Raw genomic sequence first — 13104 nt, 5'->3', positions numbered from 1 at the left:
CAAACCATTCTGTGATTCTATGATTCTATGATTTTCTTTGATTTATAGATGGGGAAGTAAGCAACGTATCGATGTGGAGATCTCACGTTACGGGTACGCGTGCCTGAGGTGGGAAGCGAGTGAGCACTGCCCAATGTGCAGCCTTACCATCATCCCTCCAGCCAGTGCCTCCCAGCCTTGCCTCTTCCTTTTCCTCTCTCCAATCTGCCCCTTGATGAGCAGGGAGTTATTAAAAGCACACCCTGGATATGAAGCAGCTCTGTAATAAGATCTGCATTTCTCACATAGCTGCTAAACCTCAATCAATATGGTTTTAATCGCCGTTTGTGTAACGTGCAATAACTATTAAATTTAAATTAAATGCACAGCTCAGAGCATGCTGAAGGCCCTGGCCAAAGTGCTAACTTTTCCCAAGTTGCTGGAAAGCTGGACTGTAGAGACAGAGTATTTATTCCTCTCGTAAACCAGTTAAATCTTAACTTGGAGAAGGGGAAAAAAGAGCTGAGAGTAGCTATAGGAGGGACAGGGGTGGAGAGGAACAGTGGCTTTTAATAGAAACAGAAACTTTGGGTTTCCCCTAACATTTGCAAAGGTGTTAGTGTTTGGGCAGAGGTGCCTGGGTGCACTTTTTGCTGACATCTGTGCTGACAGGATGGAAAAAGGCCTTAGTGTGTGTTCGCTGCATGGAGCAGAGTCACACAGGTTGGGAGTTGTAAGGGGACGTGACTCAGAGCCAGACGATGACGTGCTGCCTTCCCTCCTGGTCCTGCACCCATCCCTTCTCAGGGGCGGGCTGGTTACCAAGTCCTTGCCGCGCTGGCCCAAGACAAGGCATCCCCGTATGAAATGCATTCCCAGGTGAAAGAGCCCTTCAGCTTCCCTGTGCAAGCCGCAGAGGTAACCTTGGGAGCAGTTACCTTGGATAAAGACCTCTCTCTGTACATAGATGCTCCAGCTGCACAATGGAGACAGCGATACTTATAGTTCTGAGATGGGCTTTCATGAAGGGTTTTGATGTATTAGAAGAGTAGGGGTGATATACATACCTAAAAGCTACTACAGAGCACTTGACAGAAAAAGGCAGAAGGTAACTACACTGATTTTCAGCCAGGGGCGTGCAGTGGGTACCTGCTCCGGCTGGCCAAAAGCAGGGTAACCTGTTAGCTGTGCACCAAGACCAGCAACATGGGGAGAGCTCCTGCTGCCTCTCTATGCACATGGCTCCAGCCGATGAGACCTGCCCACCTCGCTGCACGGGCTCTAGGACTTGGGTCTGAAATCATCCCAGGCTCTCCTAAAGCTGTAGTGGCTCTGAACGGTCTCAGCTGTGGGGCTTTCTGACGTGAGACTAATAGGGAGCTCCTCCACCTCCTTCTTCTTTAATCCCCCAGCCCAAGGACTGGTCGGTTGCTTAGACCTTGTTGTAAGGTTTCCAAGTGGCAAAAGGATTGGTTAAAGCCCAGGTGTTATTAAAAACAGCATCAACAAAGCAATGTCAAAGCATATTTCCTAACCATTTCATAAATATATATATGTATGTATGTATAAAATTATCATATGCTGGCCAGTGTAAAGAAGTGGAAAGAAATATGGGAAAGGAAATGGATGTAATATTAGTAGAGGGGCAATGCCAATATAATCTCCAGAATGTTTTTTTTCCCCTCCTAAGCAAATTTCCTTCTTGAGTTTAATTTCATGTCTCATTGTACATATGCATCTTACATGGCATTGTTCCCTCCCCTGTCCTATCTGTAATCTGAATCCTAAAAAAGCAGACAGGGAGAAGAAGGACTCAACTAAATTTAAACTGAAATCATCGTGCTATGCTCAGGGTATGTGGTCAGCTTGCAGCCCAGCTCTCTGATGAGATGGCCGCTTCCCAGAATCCTAGCCATAGCCAGGGAACCGGGTGTTGCTGCCACTAATAACAGGGATGAGGAGAGCTTTAGAGGCTTTTGCTCGTGAATGCTGTCCACCTCATGGATTGATTCCCAGCAGGGGGGTCAATCAGCATAGCACCCTCCAGCCACGCATGCACCCATGCTGACTTATCCCAGCTGAATACCTGCACCCTACTTTTGCAAAGATCTGTACTCTGCATCGAAAAGGCTCTAGATTTAAAAGGATCAGTGCAGATTTATACTGGTCCTTTATAAACCATCATCTCTCCCTTCTCGTTTCTCTGGCTGGCTTAGGGTTTAATATGTGTGTATGTGGTGGTGAATGTGAGTTGTGCATACGATGCGTATTAGGAAGAAATTAATTACTGTGAGGGTGGTGAGGCAGTGGCTCAGGCTGCCCAGAGTAGCTGTGGATTCCCCATCCCTTGAAGGGTTCAGGTTGGACGGGGGTTTGAGCAACCTGGTTTAGTGGAAGGTGTCCCAGCCCATGGCAATGGGGTTGGAACTAGATGGTCTTTAAGGTTCCTTTTAACCTAAACCATTCTATGATTCTATGATAGATATCTATGTAGTAAGTATACATATATAAATACATACTATGTGCGCATGTGCGTAGGAAAGAAATGCAACGTGCATTTATGTATGTTCATATGTAAATATGGATCAATACCCACATATATACAGACGTGTATAGGGGAGCAAACACGGACACCCACGCATAGCCCCTCCGTGCAGTTTGTTTTCTTTATCCAAACGCCCAGTGCATGTATAAGCACAGACCGCATCCACGCACGGTGCCTGGATGGCTAACTCAGGGACCAGTGCCCCCCTCCCAGCCCTCCAGCAGGTGCAGGAGAGCTGAACCCCACAGCCCGTCCTGCCGGGATCGCTCCGGGAAGGGAGGTGGCACTCAGCCCACGACCCGGCCGGAGCCAACCCAGCCTCCAGCCTGCAAAAACTGCTCTGATCCAGCAAACTTACGCATCCAAAGCCCAGAATAGAAACAGTGACAATCCATCAATTGTGTTTTCTGGGAAGCAGCGGAACATCGCAGCCACTGGGCAGACGTGGCTGAAAAATCTGCTGCAAGAAGTCTGCTCCTGTGAATGATCTTAGAAAAACAAACCAGTTTATAACCCACCCAGACTTAAAAAAAACAGCAAAGGGGAGCAAGGAAACAAGAACCCATCTTCATTGAGAACCCAGCTATGGTTGAGAGAAGCCTGACAATAACTGCTGAGTGCTTAGGGAGGAAGAAAAGATAAAATAAAAGGAGAAGAAAAAAGAGAAGAAAAAAATCAAGAAAAACAAAGATTAAAAAAAAAAGATAAAATGTCGGTAAGAAAAATAGCTCAAACTTTTCAGTGTTTGTGGTCAGTACTGATTAGTAGGTAAAAATCACAGCCTGGCCAGGGGTAAAAATGGTCTTTCTCTTAGATTTAATGGTTTCAAAAAGAATCCCGCCCTACCAAACGCACCCCCCTCTATCCAGAAATGAAATGCCATTGAATGCCGTCCTGCTTAGTGGCAGCACTTCATAAACATGGTGACTGCATCTGCCCCCAGCATCCCTGCGTGTGGCGGCAGAGGCTGGCTGTGATGAGTGTAAAAGGGCATTGTGGTCTGAGGCTGGGGGCCATGCACAGACCCTGGGGGGCTCGGGAGAGACTTGTTTTTCACTGTCACCTTGCAGGCTCTGCTGCAAAGCCTGGAGAAAACCATCACGGGTCAGAGCACTTGTTAATAGGATCAGATTTTGGACGTTGACACCGTTGTAAGCGGACCCCCCCAAAAAAAACCCAAAACAGCACTCTGAAACATCAGCTCCAATTGCGGTTGTAGGAAACTTCAGTTTTGGCTTTTTTGTACATAAATAAATAAACCTCTAAATCAAGTAAAGGACCCCAGGAGGCTGAACTTAAAGGAAAATCTTGTGGCGGTGGCAGGGAGAGGGAAAGAGTTTCTCCCTCTTTCTTTTTTTCCATCAGAATTTGAAATTTCAATAAAAGGTCAGGATTTAAAATTTCTGTCCTCGTGACCGACCTCCCAGCTGTGGCTCGGCTTTTCGGACTTTAGCTCCCTGGTGATGCTGGGGACGGGCAAGAACATCCAGTACAGCTGCGGTTACACAGCGAGATCAGAGCACACTGTTTTTCAGCTCACAATGAATAATGTCCTGCTTTGGAAAATAATTTAAAAGAAAAAAAAAAACCAACCGAAACCAACCCCCTGAGTATGAAGTATGGCAGATATTAGTTCGTGCTCATAGATTTTCTACAGGGAAGTTGTGGCCCATTTGAAACCGGGGCTGGGTTACAGAGTGATTATTTTGGGAGCGGCATGCGTGCTACGCCTGCCAGCCCCGTACAGCAAAAGCAGAGCTCTCCCCGTTGCCAGCACGTTATCGCAGTGACTCGTTGGCACCTTAATCCTGGTTTGTTGGTTTTGGTTTTTTTTTTTTCAAGACAGTTACAGGGCAAGGAGTGTGATATTTTAAAGGGGACCAGCTACCGCTTGATTTTGCAGGAGCTGCAGGTACATGAGGATGGAGTGGATTTGCTGGAGGCAGATGGTTGGCATCATCCCGTCCCTGGGAGGGCTTGGGGTGGTGATGGCTGCAATGCCAACGATGGGGGAAACTAACACCTCTGGGATGGAGCTGGGAGAGAGCGATGTCTGCATCGCACTGCACGGTGGGAGGTTGTATCAGGGTATGCCTGGGAGAACCTCAATACTTTGCACCCAGGATGCTGGAGCTCTTTTTTGTGTATCACGGGGCTTCAAAACCCTGTCAGACTAGGCCTTGGAGGAATAAAAGCACGGTAGATGGTTGTGGTGGCTGGGGCTGCTGGTGGAGGTACTTTGCCAAGGCGTTTTGTTTCTTGGGGGACCTCGCTGTGTACGAGGAAGAGCTTCCACACCCAAATCCGACTCCTTTGCACCCAGGAGGTTTTTGCTTTACAGACGCCTTTCTGCCACATCTTGCCTGAGACCCATCAAACTCATTTCACTTAGACCAACTAAATGCCACATATGGTCTCATTCACTACTGGCAGGTCAATCAGCAGCGTAGAGGAGTTACACAACTGTGTCATCTGAGAGCAAAATTAGTTCAGCAAAGGGTAGTTGTTTTTAGGCTTGGTGGGGGAATTAAAATATTAGAAGAAACCAGCTTGAATTTTCAGGAGGAGGTTTCAGCAACACACAAAAAAGCCACAAAAATTCTTTTTTGGCAACTTAAAATGGATTTGTTCAGCCCAAAAAGAATTGTTTTGGTAGGGTTTTGAGTGGTCTAATGTGGGGGAATGGGATTCTTTAAGTCAATTTTTGCATGAAATATGTCATTTCAATATAAAAATATTTGAATTAAAAAAAAAAAAAGAAAAAGCTGCCAGTATTTACAAGACAAAATATTTGATTTTGGAAATGAAAGACAAAGGGAAAGGCTTTTATGTCAAAATAGTAAGTGTAATAATAATAATAATGCCTAATATTTTTTTTCTTATTTAAGCTGCTTACCAAATTAAATACAGAAGTGTTTCACTTTCCCTGGGCTCTTTCCAACATATCATATCTACCAAATGTATTATCTGGTGACTAATTCCCCTGTCCTGTTTGAGACCTTCCATCTTAAGATGATCATATTGCGAAGGGCACAAGTGCAGTGCTGCCCCATAATTATGTGTGGAAGGGTGGAGTCCACTTGTCCCCATGCATGTGGATTGTGAGATGGGCCTTATTCCTTCTTAGCACCTACTTACCAGGAGGTTTGAGGGCCTGAAGCCCCTAGGAAGTGCTGTGATGTGGTTCACAAGTTCTATCCTGGGGGGGGTCTTCTCCATTAGAGACCCAACCCATGAGCTGTTGCCTACTTCAAGCAGACAGCGCAGGCAACATCTGACCTTTCCTACACCCCCAGGCTCCCCTCCAGGATTTAAAAGAGGGTATTTTTTAGGTTTTATAATTTCTTCCATGGTTGTGAACATCTGAACAAACATCTGCTGGTGAGGTTGGTGAAGGGGGGGAGTTACAGAGAAGGCGGGAAGTCAGCCGTCAATAAATGGCTGGAGAATCCAAAACCATGTTGCTACAGGGAGAACAGTCAGTCTACAAAGTGTTTTATATTTCTGGTGCTGGCCGTTGCCAGCAGCTGTCTCAGTTCTCCAAAGCGGCTGTGTCATTCTCCTGTTGAGGCTCTGGAATTTCCCTTTGCACTCCGGAAAGCTGTGGCAACACATCCCCCATCCAAGAAAGGGAGCGATCAATTTATAGGCTATTACCAGAATTAGAAAAGCACAGTGGTGGAAAAGCGTACAGCTCCTTCAACCCCAAAAGGTATTTGCAAGAAGCAAAGGGGTGTGAAGCCCTGCCAGGGGGCTGCCACCCAGCGCTCTAGCTCAGGCTGAGGATGCAGGGCATCAGCGCCGAAGGTGAGGCTGCTCCGCGTTGCCATGTGCTTGGACAGGCTTCCTGCAAAGCGCAAAACAACCCTGTAGACATATCAGGCTGTGGTTCCTCGCTCAGTGGAGGTTCAGAGCACAACGGTATGGCTAAGCAGATTTAGTCTGAGGTTCAGGAGCGTCTTGTATTTCTTTCCTTGGGGTAGGAACCTCATGGATTCCCCAAATCTGGTTCTCATCTCATGTCTCGACTGATCTCATGTCTCTCCACAGTCCTTCCCCACCCTACAACCTTTAGAGCTACACACCTGCCTCAGCTCTCCCCCTCTCCAGCTCTGTCATCACCTGGGAGCATCCCATGGAGCGACTCTGAGACCCTGGTGCTTTCTAACCCCAAACCAGACACCATTCCTTCACACAAGGCTTTTTCACCCTCTTCTTGACAGACTAGGTGAATAAAAACCACAACATGGCAGACCCCATCCAGACTTATTACAAAATAGTCACCTGGAAGCCATAAAATCTGCGGAAAGGATAGGGGGGGCAGTGGTGATATACTGCTGCAATTTTTCAGCTCTCAGGAAACACAGATAAAAGCAAGATTAAAGGTGATCATCTGGTGAAAAAGATTGCAGGCTGGAGAAGAAAGTGCTTGTGTGTTTCCTTATGTAGCAGCATCCTCTGCATGACCTTGACAAAGACTTTGCCTCAGTTTCCTGATCTTGAAATACGTATCTTTTTTTAATAAAAGGCTTCACCAATTCAGCTGAAAATAATGGTTGATTTCTATTTTCACTTCACTGTCATTATCAGTATAGTTAGGTATTGCAAAAGGTCAGCAATTCAGTTCTCTGTTTGACTCCCAAACAATATATTTTCTGCCATTCCAAAATGACCTGTCCTTTCAGTCCAACTTGAAATAATTTTTTCTTTTGAAAATATTGGGGACCAAACAGAAAACTGAACATAGGGTATCAGCAGAGTTTTATCAGTGGGTTTCTATTCTGCAAAATCTTCATTATATTTTAGCTATTCCCCATGAAGACCAGGTGGAGCATCTTGTGCTGTCATGTGTCACAGCTCATATACTGGTCAAGCGTCCATATGATGTGCGGTACCTTCCCTCCCACCAGACCGTTAGCCAAGTGGAAATAATGAGGGGAGTCCTTAGGGCAGCCCTGGGAGCTAAATGTAGATGTACCAAAAGAGTTTCAGAAGGCAGAGGAGATGAGAGATCAGGAGTGACTATCGAACAACGGAAAGGGATGAGGCTGCATGAGACCTGACCATGTGTCAAGGTTTGCCCATGGGAAGTGGAGGAGTTTATGTACATCATAATTGCTCTGTGGAGGAAGTGATGGGAGAGAGGATGATGGGGATGACGTGTATTAATAGGTTTAAAAAGGTCTTAGTGGAAAAAATCACATGCTTGTGAAATACAAATGTAACCCCAACACAACGATACCGATCTTGATGGCCTTCTGGGCCTCTTTCCATCTGCTGCATTTCTGTCTCCTAAATCAGTCTCCCAAGAGTACAATAAAATAAAACCCTTCTCCTTCTCCAAAACTAGCCCAGACACGGCTTAGTGAGAACCTTGCTGTTTGTATTAGGATTCCTCAGTGTACTACGAAACAAGAAGAATATTGTTTCTTTCCTGGAGGGGCTCCTTGCTTGCATTGTCTAAATGCTTCCCCCCAGATAACCTCCCAACTGCTGGTTAGCAATGGTTTTATTAATAGGGCTTATTTCAGACTTAGCTGTGTCTGACTTATCATGCACAGTTACGTGCTTCTTTGAGATACTATGGGTTTATAAAACAGTTCCCCGAGATATGAAGCTGTGAATGACGTTAACAGCGCCAAAGGGCGCGTGCGTCCCTCCCGGTGTCTCTGGGTCAAAACCAGCTTAATGCCATGGTTTAAGCCAAGAGGACTGTAGCGTTAGGGCTACAGCTGATGCCACTAATGACCAGGTGATGATTCCCTAAAGCCAAGATTGTTAGAACAGCAGGAAAGCTGGCGTAATACTTCCCGTTTGTTCTGGAAATATTTTAATTCAGACGTCTGGTGTCTTTAAAGAACATCACAGTCCACGCATCAGGGCAGGAGACAAGTGGAAAGAGATTAGCAGTCAGCAGCTCTGTCTGTCATATGGATTTGTACCAAATACCACCACTGTCAGTCTTGGTGCTGTGGATGCTTGGCACTGATAGGAATGTCCTTGCTTTACAATCTCAGTTGCCAACAGAAAAAATGCCAGGGAAACTCAATTCTTTTGAAGTGCCAGTATATTTAAAACAAACAAACAAACAAAACCCCAAGGGAAATCATCCTAGTAAGGAAAGATAATTCACATTGAGCCTGTGAGTAGGTTTTGCAGCCTCCAGCTTTGGGCAATGAGGGCTGCTCTGCTGACTGAGCTCGAAGTGTGGGGTGATGCTGGTGTGCAACACTGGAAGGGCCCGATGACAGGAGTGGGTCTGGGCATCAGAGATACCACTGGGGGCTTTCACTCCCTTGGATGCCCGTTGCATTAGAGCAGCAGGCGCAGAGCCGATTCAGAGCACGGGTGAGGGTCACTGTTAGTGGCTGCAACGCACTGGGACTCATTTGCCCGCTGCTTAGCTTAGGCTGACCTCATTTTTACAGCCTGTCTCTAGATCCCTCCTGCCTGGGGTCTCTAGGACAGTCATCATGGACAGCTCCACTGTTGCTCTTGGTACCTGGAGCTGGCTGTGGTTTTGTATGCTCCACACAGTTCTGAGAGAGAGGGGGAAAAAAACCCCATCTTCAGTCTAAACTTAGCCCAGAGTTCATTCCGTCCATCTGCAATGATACCTTGTGGCTGGGTGAATAGTGACTCACCTTTCCCTACAACTCCATGGTGGTATGTGCTGAGAGGGGAGAAAATAACAGCAGCCGCCACCCACACATCTCTGCAGCTTTCCTGAGAGGAAGCTGTGCCTGGGTGGTAGGTCTGGTCAAACCGTCTGCCACTGCCTTGCCAGCTGTTATGCACGGTCCTCCAGCTCTGGGTGGTGTTTTTACAGGGGCCATGATTAGAGGTGAGGCACACTCAGCCCTTCAGCTCAAACCTTCCCTTTGATCCAGCCGTGGGAATTTGCAGTCATCCATTTTTTTGCCCTGGCACAGTTCCTCCTGATCTGCAGTCTGCCAAAGGGCTAGCTCATGCTTTCTGCATGAGACTCATCAGATCAGAAAAGGACATCTGCCTCTGTGCTAGTCACCCACACTCTTTTTATCATCATTGTAGGATTGATTGACCCACTCAGTGAAAACGAGAGTGTAACTCATCTTCTCCCTAAGTACAGACATCAACCAAGTCAAATCGAACCCTACAAGTGCTCCTTCTCTTCTGCTGGTAGAGAGCAAATGTGGGGTCACTGACACGGCTGGATGTCTACGTCTAAGTGTAGCTGAGATGAATTCTTCCCTGAGAGCAATCCATCATAGTGATTTAAATATGAGTTGCCAGCAGCTCTGGCCTCATTTCACCCACACTGGCTATTGATGCCTGAGTAAACTCAATATGCAATTAGCCTTGGTCAGATTCTCAAAGCTTGATATAATTAGACACACTGGGCATAAGGCTGCTGCTGACAATGCACCTGTATGAATGTGTTCCCCAATGGTTATTTATTCCTAATTAAACTAAGGTATGTGGATTTGGGATAGGATACAATCTAGATTATTATAATCTTCACAACAAAGAGGTGTTTGGAACCCTCCATCTGTTGGGAAAGGGAAAAGAATTGCTGTTCTTTTGGGGGGTCCTTTCTTGCATTCTTTAAATGGTTCCTTCCAGACAGCCTCCTGGCTGCCACTTAGGTAATTCTTTTATTAATCAGATTTCATTCAAGGTAAATCATTACTGATAATTGCAAACAAAATGGTAATTCCCCTGAATGAGCTAGTTCAGATAAGAATTGAAAATAGTGGCCTGATTTTCAACAATAGCAGGGTTAGTGTTGAGTCCTGCCTTCCAAGTCCAGCAGATATTTTCTGTTTCTTCCTTTTCCTAAGCCAGAAGATGCTCAGAACCACTACAGTAGGGAGAGATAGGCAGGACACTGGTAGGAAATATGAGTTTTAGGCTGTCTGCATCTGTCCTGTAGACCCTCATTTTGTCCTATGAATGCTAGAGCTCCTTGTGCTGCTCAGGGTGTCTGGAGACAGAAGTATCTGGCAGCTGTCCACCGTGGCCTGCGTGGAATAACGGGGTTGGTCTCATCACGCTCTGCCACGTCACAGCCATCCTGGCTGGAGAGTTGGGGAGTTACAACAGACCCATTCTATAATATTATGAAAATCCCAAGTAGATGATGAAGGGATTTGTCATGTTGCCTTTCACCTTGAAACAAGGAAACAAGGATTTTGTGTTTGAGGTTCTCGCTATGTCTTCTTTCCACTTGGCTGCTTTGTTACCAAGGAACAAGATATGAGACTAAACTATGAGAGGTGGTCAGCTTCATAAGGAAAATCTGACCCAAAATGTGTGGCGTTGTACATATATTGGGGAGGGGCGAAGGGTCATATATGTCCACAGAGGAATGCTTCCAAGGGTGCGTACTCCGGGACTGTTAGGTTTGTCCCAAGCGTATGCTTTGCATGTATTCATTTGCATGTTTATGCATACCAAAATACAGTTCCTCTTTATTTATGTCTTCACCATAATGGCAATCTGTACCCCAGGAACGTCCCCATCAGCAGAGACACCCACCCTGTCATTTTTCTGTGAGAGGCAGGTGCAAATTCTGGTGTAAATTCACTTTGCTGACCCGTGCCTCTTCATTCACAAGCTTGGACCTTACATTCTGACATTGTGTTTCCTTCTTTTGCATCTGAGCTCAACAGCAGCTTGTTGGCATCTTGGAGCATCTTGGAGCTGATAGAGGGCAGTGCCATGTAAAAATAGGGAGCGGGACAACCGTAAAACTTAGGGAACAGGAGGAAATATGAAGTGATGAGAAAACAAGAGACAGACGGCAGAGTCAGAGCAAGGTCCGGAGAGCTGTCCAATAGAGTACAGCAGCGGTTATTAGAGGATGCTTTAGGAAAAGGTACAAGAACTGGGCAAAACTTCTCTGAAACACTCTCCTAAACCTCAAGCAAAGACTTCCTAAGCTAAATATTTCTGAACATTTTGTATTGTACAGAAACGGATTTATTTTCCAGGTAATGGGCCCATGACCCTTTACACATTTGTAGACTGTGAACATCCACCGTATCCCATGACCAGCTTTCCACAATTCAGCTGTAAGAGGAGAGAACCACTTCCTTCACTTTCCTTTGAGCCTGATTCATGCCAGCTTCACTTGATGCCCCCTAGTTCTTCCGCTGGAAAAGACTGTGGACAGCAGATCCCCATCTGTCTACAGATAAAACCTTTTCATCGAAGTAGCCTGGGATTTACCCTGGTGCTACCATAATCACCCCTGGAGGGGGCATCAGCAGTGGGGAGTCACCTGGGATAGGGGAAAGAGGCTACAGCAGGAACACAGGAGCAGCAGAAGAATGGACAAAGGGCATCTGCACCCTTGTGGTGAGGGCAGAGGTCCTGAAGGTGGGACTGGTGAATAGGGAAGGTGGAAGAGGAAAGAACAAGATTCTACAGGCTCTATAAAATTTTTCTTGGAGTTATGACTCAGTTTCTTTCATGGACCTCAAAAACACCCAGAAACATAAGACAGAGACTAAACCAGTGCTCTTATTTGTTTCAGTCTTCTGTTTTTCATCTGGCTGTTATTCTTTGTCTCTTTCAGGTTGAATTCACCCCTGATCAGATCGAAGGTGAGGAAGATGAGTTTGTCTTCTGTGCACAGTAAATACTGTCACTGGGAGGTGCTGGCAAGTGCTGGGGTGAACATGGGTGTGATATCGGAGCTACCTTGAGAAGGCAGCACTTTAATTCATGGCTTTGCTCCTGCTCTGTCCCTCCTCCAAATCCTCTGTTGAGTTGGTCAAGAGAAAAGGGGAAAGGTCATGCACCATGGAGAGTAGGTATTTATTTCAGTAAAGAAAACATCAGTTCCACTGCCTATGAGGCAAAACCAAAAAAGAAACAAAACACCCCCATACCCTCAAAACCTCAGCCCTAATATATGTACTTTCTTTAAGAAAACCCACTGGCAAAATATCAATCCTTTCAAGAGAAAGTCTCCCAACTCTGATTTTGAGAACTTTTCCCTGTATTCAATCAGAATTTAATGTGTTACAGTTTTGTGACAGCTCTCCAGAAACCAGCAAATAATGACAGCAATGGCATTTTTTTTTTCTTTCAAAGCAAAACATCAGCACTCGTTTCTGAAACCTTTGTCCCAGCCCAAGAAACTGATACTAAAACCTCATGTAAGAAGCCCTGGGAACACTACCACTGCAGCTGTCCCCTTTTCCCTCAACTACCAGCCTGCTTTTTACTTAAAGGATAATTGATAGATGGAATCAAACATCTGGCAGAATTCTGCTTTGGTCTTTAAACACTTGGCAGAACTTGATAGAGCCTATGAAAGATGGTATCAGAAGATGGGTTAATTAGAACAGATGAAAAAAACCAGAAATCACAGGCTACCAAGTCAGGCCGATTCAGACAGGAGAGATACAGAAGGAAGGATTTTCTGAACTGGAACAAAATGCCATAATATTTTAGAGCCTGAGGCTTTGCCACAGACATCCATCATTACCTTGGGGTTTTCAAGCCCCCCTTAATGGCTTTAGTTTCTATTTTCTAATGACAGGTCAAAAGTAACTCATGATTAGAGGCAACTGTTAATTTCTGGAAAC

At 45.7% G+C, this 13104-nt stretch overlaps 1 protein-coding gene across 2 annotated transcripts in view; it reads left to right on the top strand.

The window, feature by feature from the left end:
• MYL3 (myosin light chain 3) overlaps positions 1 to 13104 on the top strand; it is a 39062-nt gene that overhangs the window by 11999 nt on the left and 13959 nt on the right. For both annotated transcript variants that reach the window (XM_064445201.1, XM_064445200.1), the window contains one exon: positions 12087 to 12114. In XM_064445201.1, the coding sequence (XP_064301271.1) occupies positions 12087 to 12114 (28 nt within the window). The remainder of the gene's footprint in view (positions 1 to 12086; positions 12115 to 13104) is intronic.

This window comes from Phalacrocorax carbo, chromosome 2 (assembly GCF_963921805.1).
Source record: "Phalacrocorax carbo chromosome 2, bPhaCar2.1, whole genome shotgun sequence".
Taxonomy (NCBI): domain Eukaryota; kingdom Metazoa; phylum Chordata; class Aves; order Suliformes; family Phalacrocoracidae; genus Phalacrocorax; species Phalacrocorax carbo.
This window is presented reverse-complemented; position numbering and strand designations above follow the sequence as displayed.